This window comes from Helianthus annuus, chromosome 17, assembly GCF_002127325.2.
Source record: "Helianthus annuus cultivar XRQ/B chromosome 17, HanXRQr2.0-SUNRISE, whole genome shotgun sequence".
Taxonomy (NCBI): domain Eukaryota; kingdom Viridiplantae; phylum Streptophyta; class Magnoliopsida; order Asterales; family Asteraceae; genus Helianthus; species Helianthus annuus.
Genome location: NC_035449.2, coordinates 36871365 through 36897502, shown reverse-complemented (window position 1 = coordinate 36897502; position 26138 = coordinate 36871365). Strand labels below are relative to the sequence as shown.

The 26138-nt window shown below is 36.3% G+C and overlaps 2 protein-coding genes and 1 long non-coding RNA gene across 3 annotated transcripts; all 3 read right to left on the bottom strand.

The window, feature by feature from the left end:
- Positions 1-4328: 4328 nt before the first annotated feature.
- Positions 4329-4933, bottom strand: LOC110922621. Its single transcript, XR_004886882.1, has 3 exons — positions 4790-4933; positions 4621-4716; positions 4329-4427 (listed from the first exon to the last, which is right to left on the bottom strand). It is a non-coding gene; the product is annotated as an uncharacterized LOC110922621 (long non-coding RNA).
- A 13094-nt stretch (positions 4934-18027) lies between these two features.
- LOC110921857 (vinorine synthase-like) lies at positions 18028-19497 on the bottom strand. The gene has a single exon (XM_022166177.2). It carries the CDS (start codon positions 19457-19459, stop codon positions 18182-18184), a length of 1278 nt encoding a protein of 425 aa, XP_022021869.1. The 5' UTR covers positions 19460-19497; the 3' UTR covers positions 18028-18181.
- Positions 19498-23300: 3803 nt separating this feature from the next.
- Positions 23301-24575, bottom strand: LOC110922005 (vinorine synthase-like). Its single transcript, XM_022166337.2, has one exon. It carries the CDS (start codon positions 24573-24575, stop codon positions 23301-23303), a length of 1275 nt encoding a protein of 424 aa, XP_022022029.1.
- Positions 24576-26138: the final 1563 nt, after the last annotated feature.

Genomic DNA, 26138 nt, shown 5'->3' with positions numbered 1-26138 from the left:
ACATGATTTTCTCGACACCCGGTCCTACGAATATACCACTTGTACATACGTAGATCGGCTCGTTTTAAATACTATTTTTCACGTTAAAACATTTTTACACAAGTTCATGTTTCCCGTGTGGTGGAGTTTCACCTTTTAACCCTTGTACCAAAGAAACAAGTGTATGTCAAGATACGTGATCCTAACAAAGTCGGGTTAAACGATGATGAGAGCCACCACATCATAGATCGGGCCATAAAAATCAACATATTCAAATACTACGACATTTACACGCGTTTTGAGCTTTTATCCAACGATATACACGTTTTAGCAAACTTTAAAGTTCCATTAAGCGGGTTACCGACATTCAACCGACAAATATCCTTTTAACCACTTTAGACATGACCAAAAATGAGTTTTAAACGTTATACCTCTAGCTCGGGGCTAGGGAAGAAACTAGTCGAAAACTGCGTGGATAATAGCAAACGGTAGAGGTCCTCCGCGTTCCGTTTGTTCCGAGCTCCGTTGAACGTAACCACCAACACTTGAGTATGCTTGGAATGTCAAGACTTGAACCGAAAAACGGATGGGTGGTGGGGCTAGTGTTCGGCCGAGAGGGAGAGCAAGGGAGGGAGAGAGAGTGAAGGTGAGGTGTGTGTGTTCAAGTGTGTGAGAGATGTGGATATTTATAGAAAAAGTCGTCTCGATCTTCGCGTAATCTAATATAAAATAATAAAGGTGTACTCTCCCGGGGCCCACTAGTTGGCCGATCCCATTGGGATGTAATGGTGCTCGGTTTGTTTCCAATCGTTCAGTTACGGTTCAGTTTGGTTAAGTGTGTTAACTCTAAGGTCTAACCCCGTTAGTTGTTTTAGTGCATTAAAAGCGGGTGTTAGGGTAATCAGGGACCCTAACTGGCTCAGAAAAGTACCAATATTAATTTTGGCAATATTTTTATGTTCCGGGTATTGTCCGGTTGTTCGGTTGGATAGTAATCCGTTAAAGTGCTTAAGATATCCGTTAAGCGTCATAAATAATATTTTTAGCGACACAATTTATTCTGCAAAGTGTCGGGAATAATTCCTCATATTTTGGCACTTTATTAATTAGCTTGAAGCTAGTGTGTTGATAAAAGTGCTGTGTTTCGTGCTTAAAGTATGTTTTAGGCACATCCAAATCTCTATATCTTATTCCTAGAGACGTAATCATACAACCCTTGTATCCCTACACACACTATGGGTGTAGTAACATAATTCTGGCTCATTCAGGCCTTTAGAGGCAGTGTTTGCCTGATGCTGGCTATACCAGCATGTTTAATAGGTTATCCGTTCAATGCTACTGTGCTTTTGTGCATCATGTTTGTCACTAAGGTTCAGCAAATAAGTAGTGTAGTGACAGGAATATCAAAGTATGATGCAGATATGTACAAGTATCAACAATCAAGTAGCAGTTTATCAGCAAACTCAGTAAAGCACAGTGATTAGGCAATAATTAATAATTAATTAAGTCGTACGGATACCTGGTTTTGAGAGGGTTGTCACACAAATGAGGCTGGTTTACCACACAGTTGCTAACTTTCTTTCGGGATTCAAGGAATGGCAATCTTCCAACAAAATCCGGTGAAGAATAATACCTCAATACAAGCATCCTAGCAATGAAGGATATAAACATCATAAATACATGTAAAAACGAAGAAGATGGAAGCATAATTCAACCATTTTTATAAGCAATCAGCATAAACAATTTTAAATCTATTCAAATTGATATCATCAACATCATATATACACGTAACAATCAATAAGCCAAAATCAATTAATCGATAAATCAAAAGAGCAACAAAATAACCGCCTCACCTCAACAGCACGATCACAAACTATGCGATAAAAATCTTTCCGACACCGATCGAAAAGCTCGTTAAGATAATTTCTCAAATCAAAAGCCCTGCAATCCAGAAATCAAAAGGATAAAAGTGATCTAACAGATTTCAAAGTAGGCTTCTTGGATTCGGACCTAAATCTGTTATCTTCGTAAGTTCCATGTAATGTCCCTAACACCATCATATAACACAACACTCATAATTTCAAAAGCATCTATTCGCAAGATAACATTCAAGGTCCACTGAGTAATATCATTATTAGCATCCCTGATTAACTTGCTAAGCTCCTCAGAAGTTAGCATATGCAACTCTTTGACAGCTGGAACCAAATCGATAGGCTCTTAGTGGTGCAATGAATTCTGGAAACTCGATCTCTTTAAGCGCCTTGAATACGTCTTCAACGTTAATTGTTTGCCTCTTCGATTCCTTGCATATGTCATTTGCCCTAAAAAGTCACAACAAAACTGGGTTAAAAATATCATACCAACATCAAACTATACATTAATATATCATTTGCCCTATAAATTTTACAACAAAACTGGATTAAAAGATCACACTCCCTGATTAACTTGCTAAGCTCCTCAGAAGTTAGCACATGCAACTCTTTGACAGCTGGAACCAAATCGCCAGGCTCTGCTCTTAATGGTGCAATGAATTCTAGAAACTCGATATCTTCAAGCGCTTTGAATACGTCTTCAGCGTTAATTGTTTGCCTCTTCGAACAAAAGTTAAAAGTTAATGGAAAGAAAAACAAATACAGATCTGGTTAATAAAACCCTAGAATGGATTGATGTGGTTGAAGATATGGAGTTCCATGCGCGAGTAAGATAAAAATTAAAGGGTTTCTCTAGATATGATACGATTCAATTACCCCTTCAGACATCAAAGATTTAGAGAATTACCTGTATTAAATAGGATCTTCAGTTGTATATCAACGATGATAAAATCATTGAACACAGAGAAGGCGTAGGAGTCGTCAACAACAGAATATAAGAAACCCTAATTTCAAAAAACCCAAAAATCTTAAGAATCAAATGAAAACAGAGGATAAATAAGAAAGATTAGAAATGGAATATTTAAAGTTTACCCTGCTGTATTACATCGGATTTTGACTTGTATATCGTCGTTGATAAGAAGGAGGCGGAGAAGGACAACATAATAACACAGAGAAGATAGGGTTAACAATGGTTGTTGGCGAGGACACAAATGAAGATTGGAAATATTAAATTTTTTATAAAATATATATATATATATATATACACACACGGATCCGAATTAGCGGATCCGGATACAAAACGGGGCTTCATTATATGTGAAAAGAATACCCATTCAGTTTCCCGCTAAAACCACATCTAGGAAGCCCTAATATTGTGCCAAGTGTCTCAATTTTTTTTTGTTTATAATAGATAATAGATAATAGATACGAGTGTTACAAGTAAGACCTAAAGGAACACGACCGACACTGTTGTACAACTTTTAAAGCTTGTCAAAGCAGGTTATTAGTATTTAGTGGTCTACGGTGGAGCTTGTTGGAAAAAAAAGAAAAAAAAACCAAGAACAAATTTATTCAATAAAACATAAAAAATACATTAACCTTTAATCATAATCAGAAAATGATGTACAAACAAACATCATGGGATTGAAAATCAATAAATTTTGACAACCCATCGCCAAAAAGTTCTGATTGATAATTATGGTTAAGTTATTCTAAAAAAGCTCCAAAAAATTAAAAGTGTATAAAGACACAATGTATCGCACAAGATGACACAATGTCGCGCAAAATATAATACAATATTGAGGAAAAAAGACACAATGAGTCACAAAAAAGACACAATGAGGCAAATATAAAAAATATACAATGATAATAAAAGACACAATGATAATAAACAAAAATTATAAAATCTACAATCTATAAATCCAAAAGTGAAAACTTAAAATCTCACACTACTACAAAATAGAGCTTTAGACAGGGTGAAATGGGTTTTAAGACGGTGTTTTCAACACCGTCTTAAACTGCACTGGTTTAAAATCAAGTATTATTAGACGGTGTTCTATTTGAACACCAGCTTAAACTCAAGTCTTATTAGACGGTGTTCAGTTTGAACACCGGCTTAAACTTTGTGAACCCCATCTTTTAATATCAAAACATTTATTAAATCAAATACTTTTAACCCCGTCTTATAAACTTAGCGAACCCCGTCTTTTAATACCATTAGTACCAACACCGTCTTATAAACTGCTGGAAAAAAAATTCATTTACTGAATACAAATTTTCCAAAAATACATTTGCTGGAAATAAAAAATACACCAAAAATACATTTGCTGGAAAAAAAATACATCAACCAATGTAACATTTTCAAATCAAACCAAAACAATGCACATTCAAATCCAAAATAAACCCCACATCCAATTCGGAAATAAACCTGTCAAATTACAATCATTTGTGAATACATAACAAACTACACGTAAGCTAAACTAGCGGAATACCTAACTCGCTAAAAAACTTCGGCATCAACGTCATCAACAAAACATCTATTTCATTATCCGTAGCCACTCTCGTGTCGTGCCACATCTAAAATAAAAGTAGATAGAAAGAGTTATTACAAATATTATAGAATAAATCTAAAGGCAAAGAGAAAAATCGATAACAACATCGGAAATAAAGCTATGTATATATTTACATGTTATATACATCTAAACCTTCTAAGTTTGAAAAAAAATAAACAGTTAAGTAATAAATTGATAAACAAGTATATTTTACTTACTTCATCGGGAAATTAGTTTTGATACAAATTGACAAAGTCAAACATATGTTGGAGAACCATGTAGCCGCATTCCCATCCACCCTTTTGTTGCTTACACTATAATAAATTAACAAATTATTATTTAAAAGTAACGATAATCAAACAATTTAGAAATAGCAAACACACATACATCAACCATTGTGTAGTTGAACTCGGATCCTAAGGCGGTAGGAATTAGGCTTGAAAGACGATAGTTAGAAGCATTCTTTTCGCCTTTTATCTTTGTTGAATCCAAAATATAAACATGTCCCATGTGTTGGGCAATGATGAACAAAGACCAATGGTCGCTACAAAATTAGAGTTATAGAATAGTTAGGTGAATCATAGTAATAAAATAAAAGCAAGTTAACTAAAAAAAACTTACTCAGCCAAATGCGGTGCAAGAATGAAATCTTTATCGACATGATGAGTCGTTAAACTGAAAATGTGATCTTCAACCTCTCTAGGATTTCTTTTGCACATATCACATGTGATTGCGTTCACATTTAAAAAGGCGCATCGGTTGCGTTTTTTAGCCTCTGACTCCTTATAAAAGTACCTTAAAACAAGAATAAAATATATGATAAAACTTAATAAATTAAGTTATATCTATACAATATTATAGTGATAACAACTTACAATGTAAACCAAAACACAATGGTGAGATCAACCCAGTCTTTGACAAATAATGCTAACATTGATTCAACCTCAATATAGGTACCACTTTTGCTAGGAAACATATTCTTAGGAGTTGAATATGGAAGTGTAGTAGCCTAGTCGTTCCCGATGTATCCACCTAGTCGACCAACCATCTTCTTACGCTTATACCTTGACGCGCCATAGTTAAAACACGTATGATCATTTTTGAACTCATTTCTATACAACATACAATCATTTGGACATGCATGTATTCTTTCAACTTCTAATCCCATCGGGCACATCATTTTTTTTGCTTGGTATAACGAAAGTGGTAACTCATTGCCTTCTGGAAGCATGTCATTTAATACCACCAATAGATCTGTGAAACTCTTATCACTCCATCCGTGTGTTGACTTTAAGGTAGACAATCTCAAAACAGCACGAAGTTTTGAATATTTCTTACAACCAACATATAATGGTTTTTCCTCATCTTCAAGTAATTTTCTTAATTTTTCATGCTAATCATCACCAATATTAGTCTCTAAATCATTGTACATGTCATTAAAATTGTCATTGTCATCATTTAAAGTGGCATTTTCATGATCAATATATTCTTCATTATTATCCTCTTTCTCATTGTCTATATTGAAAGATGATGTACTACGGTTAGCAAGCGATTCCCCATGCTTTGACCAACAAGTATATCCAGGCATAAAACCATATCTGAATAAATGAAAGTTTATTTCTTTAATGTCATTTTTTTTTGAAAATTTGTACACGATGCACATGGACAAAATATCAATCGATCTCCTATGTTCACCCGATGAGCTTCGGCGGCCTTAAGAAAACTTTGAACACCCATAATATATATTGCATGTAGGTCCCCTTGATGTATGGATCTTCACAGAATTGTCAATCCGATCAAGAGTGCGGAATCCTCTTGATCTTAATAAGCAGAAACGAGTAGAAACAGAAATCACTTTCAATCCGGATCTTTGTTGATTATCTATCAAACAAGAATTACAATCAATCAAGATCCCTAACCCTAATTTCGTCCAAGACTTGCTCTCACGAAATTTCTCTCTCACAAATACTGTTTTGGCTGATTAACCTAAACCTTAAAGCCTAACCTTGTTTATATTACACAAGGTTTACAACTTGGACTAGGGTTTCCTACATGGACAAGCCCAATTCGTCCCCCTAGACCCAATGTGGGTTTAGTTTAGCCCAAACATTACAACTAACTATTACAAAGCTAAACCCGCTAACTGTTTATCATTAAACTAATTACAAGATATCCAAAGACCAAATCTAAGCTGTTGTCACAGAATATGCACCAACAAACTCCCCCTTGACAATAGCTTCATAAAAACTTTGTCTTCAGTCAAAACTTTGTCTTCAGTCTTCTTGCAATCTTAAAGTAGTCTTGCACTGTCTTTGGTCTTTGGATAGCTTCGGCTTCAATAGCTTCTGTCAGCAACAGACTCCCCCTAAGCTGATGCATCCAATCACCAAATCTTCAACACGTTAGCACTTGAGTAAACTCCAGTTTAGCATTTGCACAACAAACTTCAAGCTCTTCAATCTTGTCTGCAATGTAGAAAGGAGGTTCTACCATGCATCCAATCAAACTCTCATCTTCACACTTCACAGCAAAATACTGCTTCAATCTGTATCCTATAAAACAAACATCTCAAGAAACCATAAGAATTTTTCAACAAGGTTAAATAAATTATTACTTTTCAAGAGATAGTTAAACTGTATAACAGATTAAGCATTTTCAACTTATCATCAACACGCAAAACTTTTTTGTTCAACACACAAGAACCAGCATGATTTATAATTTTTAACTCACTTTCTAACACCGTCTCCCCCTATCAGTAACAATTCCTCCAAGAATAACAGTTTTCCGTACATTAAGAATTTTAAACAGAAAATGACACTATTTTTGGATTTTTATATTTTTCTTAAAGCAAGTAAATACAAAAGCAATAAACACTCTATTTTTGTGAGAATCACTGGTAAGAAGATCATATCAGCACAATCAAACTGTTTCACACAATTAGGTAATTCTTTATTTATTTTTTAGTGAAAAGCAGTTCAAGACGATTACCAGTATGTTTGTCCACTTAAACAAAATGCATGAACATTTCAAGTACCATTACCATATGATACGTTAAGGTAATTTTATTATACTGAAATACAAGCGTGTCCCACTTCAGGATATACCCCCGCGATCAAGGTATGCACAAAGATTCATCGTAGTAGGTGAGTATATTGAAGTCATCCTTTAAGATATCCTGACTGTGTCTAGGTCTGCATATAAACTGTTTTATCATGTTTTGATTGCTTAACAATGAACACCCAAATGAATACTAATCAAATCCTGGAAATATAAAAAACACACTCTATCATGCAAGTATCTTCCCTACCACATATTTCACATGTCCAATCCAGAGTTCTGAAATCTTAACTGGGAATAGGTTGAGAAGAGAAAAGAATAGATCTTTAGCAGAGATGGTATAATATACAGATCAAATGAGGTTTTCTCAGTTTGATATAGGTTTTTGGGTTTCGTTTGGGCACTTGAGGGCCTCTTTCGGGTGTATTAGATCTATAGCGCGATGTACAGCTAGGTCAGCATGTATCTGGATGCAGCAGAAGCTGTCGTTGCCTAGCACCTCCAGGTCAGCATATATCTGGATGCAGCAGAGGAGGTACACGACTTTTTTCAGAGAAGATTTCAGAATCAGATCAAAATTGTGTGTATCGGGACAACATACAGACATTTAAATAGAAATGAGCTAATTCCAAGTGACTTTCTTTCCTGGGGTCATGTACAATTTTAGTTCTGAACAGAAGAACAACCAAGATATCCCCAGATGAAATAACAGTATAAAGACCCAAAACTTCAGATTTTTGCAATCTATCAATGCAAGAATTAAGGTCCTTAAACCATACACCACTGATGTGTTCCCCACTCATATTCAGTTCATTTAGGTTTATATCACATTGGTAAGTTGATTATTTCATGCTTTTTGCCTACTGGTACATCATATGATGAAGCTGCTATCACACTTAAGCAATATAAGTTCAATTTCAGTGTGACAGTCTAACTTGCTGATGTACTATCATTTCTCCTTTTTCACACAGTGATAACTCATTTTTGATTTTCTATTTTTTATGTTTTTGATTTTTCAATTTTTTTTTTATTTTTGATTTTTAAGAAAAACAGTAAACTATTTACAAAGTTCTTATGAAAAACCAGTTATTCAGGATTCCTCATCCCGTTGAGTTCAACTAAATGTTCAAAGCGAGCCCTGTCAAAAGCTTTAGTATAAAGATCTGCCAGGTTATCTTCTGTGTCGACTCGATGTAATTCAATTAGTCTCTTTTCAGCACAATCCCGTATAAAATGATGACAAATGTCAATATGTTTTGTGCGACTGTGTTTCACGGGATTATTAGTTATTGAAATTGTGGCATTATTGTCTATCATAATAGGAGTACGAGTGAAATCCAAACCGTAATCGCGCATTTGCTGTTGGATCCAGAGAACCTGAGAGCAGCAGCTTCCAGCAGCAATATATTCAGCTTCACATGTAGAGGTAGACACACAAGATTGCTTCTTGCATTGCCAAGACACAATCCTGCCTCCTAAGAACTGACAACCACCTGTTGTAGACTTTCTGTTCGACTTGCATCCTCCAAAGTCTGAGTCAGTGTAAGCAACAAACGTCAAATCACTATCAGCTGGATACCACAACCCAAGTTTAGGTTTCCCCTTCAAGTAACGAAGAATCCGCTTCACTGCTTTCATGTGTGACTCTTTTGGATTAGCCTGATATCTGGCACACAAGCATACGGCAAACATGATGTCGGGTCTTGAAGCAGTCAAGTACATTAGAGAACCAATCATTGCCCTGTATTGAGTAGGATCAACGTCTTCAGTACTTTCATGATCTGGGCCAAGATTGTGATTTTCACATATGGGTGTGTTGAAAGTAGAGCAATCATTCATTTTGAACCGACTCAAAATGTCATACACATACTTTGTTTGATGAATAAACATCCATCCTCCTTCTGTTCAACTTGTAATCCCAGAAAGTAAGACAGCTCACCCATAGCACTCATTTCAAACTTGCTCTTCATCACCTGCTTGAACTCTTTAGACATGCTTTTATCAGATGACCCAAAGATGATGTCATCCACGTACACCTGTACCAGCAGAAAATCTTCCTTCTTCCTCTTGATGAACAGTGTACTGTCAATCTGACCTCTTTCAAAACCATTCTTGATCAGATGTGTAGACAGTGTCTCGTACCACGCCCTGGGAGCTTGATGTAACCCATACAAAGCCTTATCAAGTTTGAACACCCTATCTGGATAATCTGGATCAACGAACCCATCTGGTTGTGAGACATACACCACTTCCTGGACTTTCCCGTAAAGAAACGCACTCTTCACGTCTAGTTGGTAAACTTTGAAGCCCTTGAAAGTTGCGAAAGCCAGAAACAAACGAATTGCCTCCAACCTTGCCACTGGTGCAAACACTTCATTGTAATCTATCCCTTCTTGCTGATTAAAACCTTTGACCACCAATCGAGCCTTGTTTCGCGTCACGATTCCTCTTTCATCCTTCTTGCACCTAAATACCCATTTAGTGCCAATCTCTCTTTCACCTTTAGGAAGGTCAACTAACTCCCAAACCTTCAATTTCGCAAACTGGGCCAATTCCTCTTGCATAGCTTCAACCCATGAATTGTCTTTAAGAGCCATATGAATGTTCTTCGGCTCCTCTTGGGAAATAAAGCAACTATACAAGCACTCGTTCACAATCCCAGTCTTTTCAATCGAAACAAATAACCCTGTATTCGCTGCTATGCTTCTTCTCGTCTGAACACCTGCGGTAGGATCTCCAAGTATCATGTCAACTGGATGATCTCTATTTGCTCGTGTAGTAGCAACCGCATCAACTTCAAGATTGTCACCGGGTTTGATCCAACCTCCCCCTGAATGAATAGATTTGCAAACGGATTAATGAAATCCTCTCCCTGATTGGGTTCAGGTTCACTATCGTTTGAATCAGTATCAGCATCACTTTGGGAAATTTCCGGAGCATCTGTCATATCAACATTTGATCTAGGCATGAACTCGCCTTCATCATCTCCATTTATCACTGTTTGAATCAGCTGAGACTCATCTGCATTGGAAAACACAGGAATATTAAATGATTTAAAAGTGCTTTCATAATCATATAATATAGCAGGTTCACTCGTTGATTGTTGAGGTTTGTAAGAAGTAATTTCCACATTAAACACAACCTCAATTTTACCAGTTTTTAGATTAAAAACCCTTTTATTCGGTGCGCCAGGTACGTAACCTAGAAAGTAGCCCTCGTCAGCCACCTCACCGAATTTTTGTTTATCTTTATTACGCACAATGGTGCAGGGTAATCCAAATGGTTCAAAGCCTTCTAAGTTTGGCTTTTTGTTAAACATAAACTCATGGCAAGTTTTGTTAAAACGTTTAACAGTCAAAACTTTGTTTAGGACGTAGCAAGCTGTATTCACAGCTTCTCCCCAGAAAAGAACTGGAAGCTTAGAATCCGAAAGCATTGTCCTAGCGGCTTCAATCAACGTCCTGTTTTTCCTCTCAGCGACTCCATTCTGTTGAGGCGTATAAGGAGCAGAATATTGATGTTCAATTCCTTTGCGAAGACAATAGAGATCCAGAATATGATTCTTGAACTCCGTGCCATTATCACTCCTTATCCTCTTGATCTTTGCATCATGGACATTTTCCAATTTTGTAAAAGGATCTATCAACATCTCTGCTGTCTCATCTTTTGTACCTAAAAAGAAAACCCATGAATAACGTGAGTAATCATCAGTGACAACTAAATAATAGTACTTTCCACCTATGCTCCTTACGTTCACTGGACCGAATAAATCCATGTGAAGTAATTCATAAGGGGCATCTATGGAATTTACTGTTTTAGACTTATGAGGTTTCTTGTGTTGTCTTCCCTTTTGACAAGGAAGACATTTGTCTTCCACTTGAAACCTCTGCATTGGAACCCCTTTCACTAGCTCATGTTTAACAAGGTAATTCATTTTTCGATAGTGAATATGGGCCATGCGTCTGTGCCACAACATCGATTCAGCTTCAGATGCTTTTGATAGTAAACACGCCACCATAGCAGTCGGATCCTTAGCACCCATGTCCATGACATAAGTGTCATTTCTCCTTGGCGCTCGCATCACTATCCAATCGTCCGGTATCTCCAAACCTGGTTTCAACACTAATGCTTCATTCTTGGTAAAATGGACCGAGTGACCCTTGTCGCAGACTTGTGACACGCTCATCAGATTGTGTTTAAGCTGCTCAACATAATTCACTTTCTCCAGTGTGATCTTCCCATTGGTCACTTTCCCTCGTCCTTTAATTCTACCACCTTTAGCACCCGCAAAATTCACATGTCCTCCATCATAAACTTCAAATTCAGTCAACAACCTCGCATCCCCCGTCATATGCCTGGAGCAGCCACTATCAACATACCACAAATTGATAATCCTCCTTAGCAGCTCCTGCACACACCAACCAAAAAATTAGTTAGATTGAGGGACCCAAGCCTTAATGGTCTTGGGTCGTCCAAATTCACCAACTACTGGAACATCCATCCAATATCCATTACTCCTAACTGGAGTCTTGGATCTCAGGCCTGTTGATGGAAATGGGTTTTGATTTCCACTAGGTCTTTGGTCCTGAGGGTTCCTATATACATTTGGACTATTTGACCTTTGGAAATTTTGATTTTGAAACCTTGAATTTTGATTCCAAGAAGCATTATTGTTGTAATTTCTAAAGCCATTGTTATAAAAGGTTCGACCACCATTATTTTGGTATCGATTTTGATATTGACCTTGACTTCTGAAATTATTTGAATTATTATTGTTCATTCTTGGTGAACAGCTTCTAGGTCTCTCATTTATGCCTAGTGGAGATCGAGGCTGAAATCTTGGTTGATTTCTTTGAAAACGAGGAACTTGTGGAGTTCCTTTTTCAGCCTTATCTTCACCAGCAGCAACATTCTCTGGTTTCTTTGGAGAGTTTGACTCTCTCTCCTTTTTATCACCACTCTTCTCTGGTGACTTCTCTCTCTTCCTTTCACTCACTTGTGCTTCACTCTTTTTGTTAGGACAGCAGCTAGCTACATGTCCTTTGGTGTGACATTTGAAGCACGACATCTTTTTCGAAGACTTCTTATCTGAAGCCTTTGAACTAGATTCAGGCTTTGATGATGATGCTTTAGAAGAATCTGGTTCAGTTTGCTTAGTTTCAGAATTTTCTTTGTTCTTGTTTTTAGCAAACTCTACATTAGATTCGTTTTCAATAACAACTGTTTCGTTTTTCATGTCACTTCCTTAAACAAAATTAATCTGTTTAACAATAGTTGGAGTCTTATTCTTAGGATGTGAAGTTTTCTTTTCAAAGCTGGTTTGCTGTTATCATTCTTCTTAGCATCATCACACGCAGACTCATCACCTCGACTTGCTGTGGAACTACTTGGTGCTATTGACATAAACTTTGTTAGCTCATCTTCATTAGGTAGGAATGAATAATCATGACTAAGAGGAGGTGGAACTTCATTAAAGCCCTGGAATCCCAAACTACTCTTGTCATTACTTTTCTTTAACCCACCCATCATATGTTTCATAACAAAAGTAAAGTCCCTGAATTGACCTAGTTTCTTTTCAAGTTCAACAATTTTGAGTTGTACATCTGACAACTCTTTGCATTTTTCAGAAATCTCTTTTGTTTTCTCAGCCATCATTTCATGAGCTAAGTCTATGACTTGAAGTTTTTCATTTAATTTGCAGGTTACGGCTTCAATTTCACTTTCATAACCTTTTATTTTCTTCAAGTATGACGTTTCATTTCTTTTAGCAAAAAAGTTTGATTCTTTAATGTTAGACATCTCACTTACCAAACTTTTGTTTTGTGTGGACAACCTGTCAACTTCACCCTGTAGTTCACGGCATTTCAAACACACAGAATTAGACTTTACCTCTCCTGTTTGTTTATCAAGGTTGGCCATTAGCGCCGCAAGCTGAGCTTCCATTCTCTTGTATTTTTCATCCTTTTCTTCAGCTTCCCTTTCATGGTCAGACTTTTGCTTTTCTTCTTCAGCATCTGTTGTCTGATCAACCTTCTTTTCTTCAGCTTTATTCTCCGGCTTCACCTCAGCATCCATTTTCACTTCAGCATCTCCCACAGCAGCTTTATCATCATCAATAGGCACGATCTCTGCCATGAATGCCTGAGTGGCATTATCATTATCTTCAAGATGAATACTCCAATCATAAGAACCTTCTCTTGCTGTAGAGATCAAAGCCTTTGAGCTAGAGTTGTTTGATGCATTCCTATTGTTTGAACTCTGACTCGAATTCTCTTGCTTTTGTTTTTGACATTCCCTAGCAAAATGCCCATAACTTTGACAGTTGAAGCACCTCACTTTGGTCTTGTCAAAACCAACAGACCTTCCCACAAACTTCCTGCCTGTTCTGTTCATGAATCTCTTCACTCGCCTAGAAATCATGGCCATTTGCCATTGCAAATCCATTTCTTCAAGATCATCAGGGTCAATCTGATCATAGTCTTCATCTAAAGTAGCAGGATCAGATATCTTCCCCTGAATATAGTTCTCATAAGAAGCAACGAATGAGGCAAGTAGAGCAAGATGTTCTTCAGCAGACTTCACACTCATAGGCATCGACTTAGCACTACTGCTATGCTTAGAAGTTGGGGTTCTCTTGGTTCCTGTTGATCCTCCTGAAGCAGCTACAAAACAAACATCACCATCCTCATTCACTTTGACCTGCTCATTCTCACATGATAGAAACACAATAGCAGAGTCGCTAGAAGCGTTGTGAGATGAAGAAGATGTAAGCCCATTGTAAACCCCTGGATCTTGAACCTGATCGTATCCAGTGTCTTTCTTCTTCTTCATGCTAAGCTCATAAGCTCTCAGCTTGCCAATGACTTCTTCAAGCTCTTTTGTCTCATAATCAGCTTCACCCTTGATCATGAGAGTGTAGATATCCCACTTGGTAGGTAAGGCATCGAGCAGCTTGTCATTCTTCTCTATGTCAGTATAGCAATCAATCTCATAATTTTCCATTTCTGACATCAGATGATAGTAACGAGTGATGATGTCCTCAAGTTACTCATGTTTCATGTACTTGAAAACTGCAAACTGCTTCTTCAGTAGATCAATCTTGTTCTTCTTGACATCAGTATTTCCCACGTATCTTTTCTCTAATGCATCCCACATATCCTTCGAATTTGTGTACTTCTTGAAGGTATGCTTGATGCTATCAGGTAGCGACATTTTGATTGCAGCCAAGGCTCTCTTTTCAGCCTCATACATCTTTTTATCATTATCTTGCATGTTGACATAGGCTGTTCTACGTGGTCTGCCCTCAAAGTCGTGTGTAGGGTTCGTGTACCCATCTTCAATACATATCCACATGCACGTATCCTGATATTCAATGAAGGACTGAAAACGATCCTTCCATGTCAGATAATTTTCCACCTTCATCATCTTAGGCGGTTTGTTGGTAGTGCCAACCTCATGCTCCATTCTCAACAACTCATTCAAACTAGACATGTTCGACATTTTTAACGTAACAGACTGATAAAACCGTACAAAATTTTTCCGAAAACAGTGGTTACCAAATTACACCCTTAGAATCGTCTCGAAAAGACGAATCCAATGATATATAATGTCAAAAACCGAATTCGGGATTTTCCAGAGTTTTTTTTTTGTCCTATAAATCACACGAATTCAACGGTGCAGACGGTTTCTTCAAATGAGTTACGGTTCACTTTCTATTTGCAAAACACTGAAATTTTATCGACGCTTGCCAACTGAAATTCCACCACTTAATTCCTCTCTTAATTTCGCTGGTTCTGACTTAATTTCGCTGGCTCTGACTTAATTTTGCTGGTAAATCAGTTAAATTTGCTGGTTAATTTCGCTGATATGTTAAATTTGCTGACAAGTTCGCTGATCAATTTCGCGATTACGACGACTTGTAAATTCGCCGAAAACCGTAGTAATTTCGCTGTGGATAATTACACGGTTACCAAAGTCGCCTTTGGATTTAAGTTCGCCGGTCACCGAGATATTGAGTCTCAAATTCGCTGATCTGTCTGCGAATTTGTTAAATTTGCTGATGCTGCAAATTCGCTGGTCCAGAAAATATGGAAACTTAATCTGTTTCAAATTTCAGAGATTTGCCAAGATTTCGTAACAATTTCCTGTAGAATCGAGCCACCAAAATCAGTCCAATTTTTTTTTGAAAATTATGAAGATCACGAAGAACAGTCTTCGAATCTTCAAATCTGTTCAGCCGAATTTCTCAACCAAACAACCCGAACAATCCTGAAAACCTGCAAAACACCAAACAAACAAACCGGAAGATCAAAACAGCCAACAAAATTCGAAAATTTTATCAAAACCAACAAGAAAATTTCGAAAATTTCAAAACCCTAATTTTAAACAATTCGAAAAACTCCTTGTTTCTACAGCAAACAATTCTGAACCGAGCCTTGATGTATGGATCTTCACAGAATTGTCAATCCGATCAAGAGTGCGGAATCCTCTTGATCAGAATAAGCAGAAACGAGTAGAAACAGAAATCACTTTCAATCCGGATCTTTATTGATTATCTATCAAACAAGAATTACAATCAATCAAGATCCCTAACCCTAATTTCATCCAAGACTTGCTCTCACGAAATTTCTCTCTCACAAATACTGTTTTGGCTGATTAACCTAAACCCTAAAGCCTAACCTTGTTTATATAACACAAGGTTTACAACTTGGACTAGGGTTTCCTACATGGACAAGCCCAATTCGTCCCCCTAGACCCAATGTGGGTTTAGTTTAGCCCAAACATTACAACTAACTATTACAAAGCTAAACCCGCTAACTGTTTATCGTTAAACTAATTACAAGATATCCAAAGACCAAATCTAAGCTGTTGCCACAGAATATGCACCAACATTGCATCCGTACGACTTCTATGGTACATCCAATCTTCACGATGCTCCATCTGAAAATTAAAATAAATAAATAAATAATGATGTGAACGTATGCGTATAATGTAAATCAATGCTCTAAGGATGTGAATCCTAACCCACTTTTTGAATATTCCATCTCATAAGTATACATTTTAACGAGACGACATTTAAGAAAAAATCGGCAGCATTTCCCCTTAACTCCCCAAGTATGCATAAAACCGCCAACCCGTAGGAGTAGAGGAAATACCAACCGATCTTTTTTTAAATGACGTTTCGTTAAAATGTATACATATCCTAAATGAGATAGAATATCAAAAAGCAGTCCCAAAACGGGACAATCCAAAATTTATCTCTATTAGATAAATTTTAGACGAGTAATTCTAAAGGGTTATCTAAATCTATATTTATACACCTATGTGTAAATGTAAATATAAATAACATCTATATGTTAATAAAATATAAATAACATCTAATTTATAAAATCACTTAAACTTTCACAACTAAGGTCATGTAAAACACACATCAGCTTATAGACCCTTCAATTACTTGAGGTCCTCTTTAAACTTGTTGCCTTCCTAAAGTCAAAATACGTGTATCAGTTTATGCAAGTTTTCACGTACAACTCAAACTTGTAACATATGGGTCAATTTAATTCATTACAACATACGAGTATATATAATTAGGATTAGTTATTAACATTACAACACCCGCGTTTGGTTTTATTCCACAGTTCTCCCCTTTTTACCTGTTGACCCGTCGGGTCGGTTCACCAAGAATTCACTAACCATGGTTTTCAATCCTATATTACAACAAGGTTAAAACTTAAACATACTTTATTACTATATATAAACTAATTTTTATATACAATGTACTAGTGATTAATCAAAACAAAGCAAGAAAAAATCAAATTTGAATTTTTAACAATATATAATTAAACATGATATAACTACTATTTATAAAACTAAAAAACATTAAATAACATATATAAAGAGAAAAAAAAAAACTAACCTTGAAACTTTGTAAGGTTGTTAATGGTGAAATTCTTGAATGAAGATGAAGAAGTTGTTATGAGGAAGATGGAGAAGATGAAGAAGTTGTTACGAGGAAGATGAAAGGAAAGAGATAAGGTTTTGGTGGTTGATATTTATCCGATCTGTTTTCAGTTTATAAGACGGTGTTCATAGACAACACCGTCTAAAGGATGCAGAAATTAGTTTATAAGACGGTGTTTAAGCATTAGACGGGGTTCATTGAATATTTATAAGACGGTGTTCAGAGACAACACCGTCTAAAGGTTGGAGAAATTAGTATAAGACGGTGTTTAAGCATTAGACGGTGTTCTTATGAATTTTATTGAATATTTTATTAAAAAGAGCTATTTTAAGACGGTGTTATTACTTTAACACCGTCTAAAAAAAATCCTTGACACCGTCTAATGCTACCTTTTGTAGTAGTGTCACATCGTAGAGTTCGATAAAACGGTTCCAATGCCGCTTAAATGAGGTCAATTGGAGTCCGTTTAATACCTTTTGTACGACTTCTTATTTTAAGGAACCTTTGTATTTGATCCTAATAAACCTGGTAATTATATCCCTTTTTATGTGATGAGAAATTGCAAAACGATATCTTTGAGATATTAACTAACTCGAACCGACGAAGGTATACAAATAGATACATCAAACTAAACTCATAGCGTATAACCGAATAGTAAGCCATACATATTAAGCAGCATTAAAGTATTTTTACTTTCTTACAAGAAATGCAAAAGCTTGAGCAATACAAAACCGATCATCAAACAAATGAAAAACATAGATTTAAGCAGCAAAAGAACCAACTTGCAGTCGTAGAGCTTCTTCAAAATATGGGACGTCTTTAACTTCTATAAAGACATGTGCATCAACTCCATTGCCCCGCGCTTCGTCCATCAAACACGTGGTATTAACCATAGGCATACTCCAGGGGGCTATCCAAGTTGGCGTCCCTAAACCGAAGTCAATTCCATAAAAAGGAAACTTACACCAACTAGATATCGTGATCAGATTAGTTGATTCCCTAATGTTGGGTAGTGAGAGAGAATTCAAAACACGCAATTGTCCTTCTTCAGAATTGTGGTCTACCTTTGAGAAGTTATGTATCATTTCCTTGACGTTATTAGTTAAACGATTTGCCAATTCTTCAGTTGTTTCAATGACCCCGGCTTCAGTGGCACAAAAGACGCACAAATTCCCACAAGAATGTTTAGGGATTAACGAAGCTGTTTTTCCCCTAAGGTTTACTGGTTGGACGAGTACAGACTCTCTTGGATTATTATTGGCACGATCAACACCAATGAGAGCGTTCCAAATCACGGCTGAGACCAACTGTACCTTTGACCAATGGTGATGGCACGTGCTAGTATTGGCCTTTACTTTCATGTTTGATATTGCACTCTCACTGAATGAATATAACTTTCTGATATACTTGGTTGACATGTCATCATCACTTATAGGTTGTAGTGGACCGGGCGAAAAACAACGACCCGGAAATAATGAGGATGTGTTGAAACCCGGCCCGGTAATTTCAATATGTTCTTCTCGGTTCATAGCGGCCCATTCGCTTAGGAATGTACATAGAGTGGAGGCATCAACAATCCTGTGTGCGGCACGTACACCAAGTGCTACACCTCCGCTCTCGAACATGGTTGCTTGAATTGCAAGTAACAAGTTAGCTTCCCCGGTCTTGGGTGGAATAAATTTATCCACAAGCTTACTATTCTTTTCGTTCGCAATAATATCTTGCAGTTTGATGTTAACTTTGGCATGTATGAACTCAACACCGTCATCTTTGCAATCGATGGTGTACGTTTCATTGACATACCTACCGGCTAGAGGGTAAAATCGTGATAGAGTTTTTTCAAGTGATTGTTCTAGCTGTGTAACAAACTTTATGTTGAGGTCATTGTTATTTTTGGAGAAGAAAAGAACAACGCCTATATCCATGGAAGGGGCTAACTCATCAAAGAAGGAAATTTTGTAATAACGTAGGGTTGGAGGAGTTGGAACTAAGGGTTTTATGAATTTGCTTGAGTGTTTTTCAATGTTTATCTTCATCATTGCCTTCAGAGTTGGTGACTGGCTGGTTGAATGTGAAATAATAGTTTGCAATGGTTTCACATATACTTAGTTCTCTTTATATAACTTAATTAGAGTTTAGCTACTTTATTTATTTTAACTTAACTAGAGTTTAGCTACTTTATTTATTATAACTTAACTAGAGTTTAGCTACTTTATTTATTTTATAACATTAATGTTTTACAAATATCAATAATTCATTAACAAAACCGGCCATGTGTTTTTGCCGACTTCAGATGCACTTTTTTTGACAGGTGAAATTCACAACAGACGGCTAATTCACACCTGCAAGACGCAGGTCCGCCACCACTCATTACCAAGACTATGTTGTCTTAACCGGGCTCACGCCTGGTCGAGAGGAGCGTTACGCTGTCTCCGAGAAAATTTCCAGTCTCCTGTCACATGACAGGAGTTGCACCCTCCACAAGAGCCGACTCTCTGGAGTAAATGCACTGTAGTAGAAAACTCGGGTGGGATCAAGGGTTGAACCTGAGTCCTTCCCCATCATTTCCAATACATCAACCAGCTGGGCTGGAATCATTTGCTTAACTTCAGATGCATTTGCCGACTTAATTAATTAACTAACATGTCTTTTAAACTTAGGATTAAACTATTACTACAAGAAACAAGAAACAAGAGTTTTGCGATAAAAAAGTTGTCGCTGTAGAGATGAAATTTGGTGTCCATAGGGATGTCACCAATAGCATGTCGCCCATTTATTTATTTATTTAATATATAATGGTTGTCCATAGGGATGTCACTAATAGCATGTCATCTATTTATTTATTTAATTTAATTACTTGTATATTAAAATTAGAATGGAATAAATAGTAACATTAATAAGCAAATGGTATCGGTTACTGTTATCAAATTTACTAAACCGGTGTATTTTTGGTACCGATTCGGCACCGGTATTCATCGGTTTTTACCCTCAAATACCGGTATAATCTAATCGGTGTATTTTCGGTACCGGTTCGGCACCGGTATTCATCGGTTTTTACCCTCAAATACCGGTGCCGTACCAGTACCGACCGACACCAAACCGTACCGTACTAGGTATATTCGGTACCGGTACCCACTTTTGGGGATTTCGGTAACGGTATTTTCGGTACCGGTTGGTACCGAGCTCATGAAATCCTTTAGCAACGCAGCAATGCAAGTAATTGCACCGTTTAGATAACTTTTCACACACACAGAATGGTTGCAAAAGTCACTAGGCGCTCCTAGTCGGATTCGGGAGTACTCGGGAAGTACTCGGCTTAGGCGGAGATTACTCGGGGAGTAATTCGCCTGGGAGAACAGTACTCGTGCCTCAGCAACTTACCTTGTAGAGAGTACTCGGAGCCTAAGCGGGACTTTTACAACCATGCACACAGTAAGTAAACTGTATTTCGTTTGAATAAGGTTTTATATACAAAACAACTTATTTTGCTTTTTTTTTTGTCTTTTTCTGTAATGAATGATTTGTAACATGTAAATTTAACTTGGATATTTAGAATATTGATGAGTAAATCGTATCAAATCCTGTAATCAAACCAGTATCGTGTCGGAACCAAATTTACTATACCAAATCATTTTTGGTAGCAATTTGGTACCCACCTTTTGACGTTTTCAGAATCGTTACTTTCGGTTCGACACCAGTCTAGCACCATACCTGTATTTATTGATTTTTACCTTCAAATACCATACTGTATTGTACCGAGCATTTTCTGTGCCGGTACCTAATTTCGATGATTTTCCGGATCGGTACTTTCGGTGCCGTTACCGGTACCGAGCTAATCCATTTTAACGTGTTAGCACCGATAACTGAACTGAAAATAACCGAATTTCCAACGTGTAGGACGTATGGGTCCTATTATTATATATTAGGTTATTTAAATTCGCTTTTTTTTAGGACGGAGTGACTATCCTTACCACGTCATTTTTATTTATGTTTTGATATTCGGTATATGCTTGCCATTGCTGACACGCCTTTTACAGTCATTGGGTCCCCGCTGCAACGCGCGGACGGAAAACCAACTAGTTTATTTAATATATGTAATTTATTTATTTATTTAATATATATAATTTGAAAGTGAGTATGAATAGTGGTTTAATTTTTATAAATAAATATATAGTGTTTCTTTTTTCATTTATGGTAATGGTAATTTTATTTTTATAATAATATATCTATAGTTTTCTTTTCATACTTTTATTTCAGTATTACAATAAGTTATTGTTATATTTACTTTTAACGTTAAACATGTTTCTTTAATTTAATTTTTTTTATTATTACTGATATCGTCTGAACAACAACAATACCGGTATCGTATAACATCAGTATAGTTTTTTATTATTAACATCATCATCTGCCTATTATTATGTACGATTCGATAAAAGTTCTACTCAAATGGGTCATATATAGTTGATTTTTTTTTTTATCATCACAACTAAATATATACCGACCAAACAAAATCGGTATTCAAACGAGTCAACACCGTCATCATTGCAATCGACAGTGTAAGTTTCATCGACATATCTACTGGCTAGAGGGTAAAATCGTGTTCAAGTTTTCTCGAGTGATTGTTCTAGATAGGTAACAAACTTTGGGTAGTGATCATTGTTATTTTCGGATAAGAAAAGAACAACGCCTACATTCATGGAAGGAGCTAACTCCAACAATGAAGCCAATCTTGTAATAACGAAGGGTTGGAGGAGTTGGGACTAAAGGTTTTATGAATTTGCTTGATTGTTTTTCAATGTTCATCTTCATGACTGCCCATACCAGTGGTGACAAGCTAGTTGAATAATAGATTGCGATGGTTTCATTCAAAACTTAGCATAACTTTTTAGGTTTATCATCAAATACAAAGGCTCTTAAAAATAAGAAGTCGTACAAAGGGTATCAAACGGATTTCCGATTGACCTCATTTATCGGCATTGGAACCGTCTCATCAAGCTCTACGATGTGAGATTTTAGATTTTCACTTTTGGAATTATAGGGTTGTAGATTTCAGATTTTTTTTTAATTATCATTGTGTCTTTATATATCATTGTGTTTTTTTTATATATTTGCGTATTGTGTTTTTTTTGTGCGACTCATTGTGTCTATTTTTCTCGACATTGTGTTATATTTTTTGGCATTTTGTTATATTTTACTCAACATGTGTCATCTTGTGTGATCCCCGTTTTTATAGCCTAATTAACTAGAGTTTAGTTACTTTATTTATTTAAAACCTACCATGTGTTTTCTACAAATATAAAAGATTTAGAGCACGCGGCCTCTTGACATAAGTTATATACATTTTTTTTGAACGGCAATATAAGTTATATACATGTGCATACGATAATCTAGATGCATTCACCAACTTAATTAACTAACACATCTCCGAAATTTAGGAGTAAAATATTCGTCAAATATTATTGTTTGATCAGTATGTGCCTCCATATAATTAAACTTAGTTAATATTAAATACAACAAATTGAAATGGGACAAAAATGAACCTAGCACTAAGATAATGAATAAGTAGGTTCAATAAGAACAGACCAAGGGTGAGCTACGGCGGTATATTAAAATCAAATTAGTGTTTGGACTAATAATTAGGTAATATTCAGTACCTTTTTTTTGAACAGCAAATTGCATATCATTACACTACACCAAAAATATACTGAACAAAACAAAACCCCCCAGTACAGCAGACACCAATTTAGAAAGCACACCCACACCAATATTTCTTCAAAGTAAAAAAATTATAAATCAAATTTTACCCAACCTTCCAAACTCCAGAAATGCAAAAGCTTGAGCAATACCGAACCAATCATCAAACAAATGAAAAACATAGATTTAAGCAGCAAAAGAACCAACTTGCAGTCGTAGAGCTTCTTCGAAATATGGGACGTCTTTAACTTCTAAAAAGACATGTGCATCAACTCCATTGCCCCGCGCTTCGTCCATCAAACATGTGCTATTAACCACAGGCATACTCCAGGGGGCTATCCAAGTTGGCGTCCCTAAACCGAAGTCAATTTCATAAAAAGGAAACTTACACCAACTAGATATCGTGATAAAGTTAGTTGATTCCCGAATGTTGGGTAGTGAGATAGAATTCAAAACACTCAACTGCCCTTCTTCAGAATTGTGGTCTACCTTTGAGAAGTTATGTATTATTTCCTTGACGTTATTAGTTAAACGATTCGCCAATTCTTCAGTTGTTTCAACGACCCCAGCTTCAGTGGCACAAAACACACACAAATTCCCACAAGAATGTTTAGGGATTAACGAAGCTGTTTTTTCCCTAAGGTTTACTGGTTGGACGAGTATAGACTCTCTTGGATAACTATTCGCGCGATCAACACCAATGCGAGCGTTCCAAATCACGGCTGAGACCAACTGTACCTTTGACCAATGACGGTGGCACATGCTAGCATTGGCCTTTGCTTTCATTTTTGATATTGCACTCTCACTGAATGAATATAACTTTCTGATATACTTGGTTGACATGTCATCATCACTTATAGGTTGTAGTGGACCGGGCGGAAAACAACGACCCGGAAATAATGAGGATGTGTTGAAACCCGGCCCGGTAATTTCAATATGTTCTTCTCGGTTCATAGCGGCCCATTCGCTTAGGAATGTACATAGAGTGGAGGCATCAACAATCCTGTGTGCGGTACGTACACCAAGTGCTACACCTCCACATTCGAACATGGTTGCTTGAATTGCAAGTAACAAGTTAGCTTCCCCGGTCTTGGGTGGAATAAACTTATCCACAAGCTTACTATTCTTTTCGTTAGCGATAATATCTTGCAATTTGATGTTAACTTTGGCATGTATGAACTCAACACCGTCATCATTGCAATCGATGGTGTACGTTTCATCGACATACCTACCGGCTAGAGGGTAAAATCGTGGTAGAGTTTTTTCAAGTGATTGTTCTAGCTGTGTAACAAACTTTGTGTTGTGGTCATTGTTATTTTCGGAGAAGAAAAGAACAATGCCTATATCCATGGAAGGGGCTAACTCATCAATGAAGGAAATCTTGTAATAACGTAGGCTTGGAGGAGTTGGAACTAAGGGTTTTATGAATTTGCTTGAATGTTTTTCGATGTTCATCTTCATGACTGCTTATATATGTGGTGATAAGCTAGTTGAATGAGAAATAATAGATTGCAATGGTTTTATCCAAGCTTAGCATAACTATTTATAGCCTGATTAGAGAAGGTGGCATCTTGACATCAATTATAGGCATGTGCTTAGGATATATAATATTGGTTTTTACCTAATCCAACGCATTCAACCATTTTACTAACCAACATATCTCTTAATTTTACGATGAGTAAATTACGTTTTCGGCCCCTGTGGTTATATCACTTTTACTATATTAGCCCAAAATAAGAATTTTTAACATATCTGCCCCCATGATCTCTATAACTAACCATTTTGGCCCCTAAGTCTGACCATTTTAGCCCCCATGGTCTCTATAACTAACTATTTTGGCCCCCATGATCTCTAGACATAGGGGCCAAAATGGTTAGTTATAGAAACCATGGGGGCAGATATGTTAAAAATTCTTATTTTGGGCTAATATAGTAAAAGTGATATAACCACAGGGGCTAAAAACGTAATTTACTCTTTTAGGATTAAAATATTTCTCACAATCTGTTATGGACTGAAAGTGTTGTAAGGTATAGAACCTTTCTCACATCGATTGTATGAATAACCGATATGGGGTTATATACCAAATGCGCTCTCCTACCCATCAGACTAGTTTTTTGGGTTGAGTTCTATTGTTTGGTATGTAACACAATTGTTTCAGTATGTTGTTAAACAAAACAGCTAGATGATAATTAAGTAGGTTGTTCAATAAGAATAAATCAATTAAACTAACTTGTTGTTCAATAAGAATAAACCAATAATTAAACTAAGTTGTATTATATATAAAACAAATTGAAGCATGACAAAAATTGAAAGAAACAGATAGATGATAATTAGACTATGAGGTGTGGTTTGGGTAGTTCTTTTAGGGACTATCCGCCACGTAGGTGTCACGTCAGCATGGATGGAGGACCAGCCACTTGGGGACTACCCAAGGGTGTGGAGGATAGTCCTTCGCCCCTTTTTTTATTATTATTATTTTTATTTAGTTAAATAATTAAAACAAAATAAATAAAAATGAAAAGTTACATTTAAATAAAAACTTAAAGTTACATTTAAAAAAAATAAACCTTAAAAAATTACATCACGCTTAAAAAAAACCTAAAGATACATTAAAAAAAAACTACACTTCCTCACATATAAAACAAATTGAAGCATGACAAAAATTGAAAGAAACAGATAGATGATAATTAGACTATGAGGTGTGGTTTGGGTAGTTCTTTTAGGGACTATCCGTCACGTAGGTGTCACGTCAGCATGGATGGAGGACCAGTCACTTGGGGACTACCCAAGGGTGTGGAGGATAGTCCTCCGCCCCTTTTATTATTATTATTATTATTATTATTATTATTATTATTATTATTATTATTATTTTTATTTAGTTAAATAATTAAAACAAAATAAATAAAAATGAAAAGTTACATTTAAATAAAAACTTAAAGTTACATTTAAAAAAATAAACATTAAAAAATTACATCACGCTTAAAAAAAACCTAAAGTTACATTAAAAAAAAACTACACTTCCTC

Excerpts from the sequence above, each read along its gene's own strand:
- LOC110921857 (XM_022166177.2), bottom strand. The coding sequence starts at position 19,459 with ATGATGAAGATAAACATTGAAAAACACTCAAGCAAATTCATAAAACCC.
- LOC110922005 (XM_022166337.2), bottom strand. The coding sequence starts at position 24,575 with ATGAAGATGAACATCGAAAAACATTCAAGCAAATTCATAAAACCCTTA.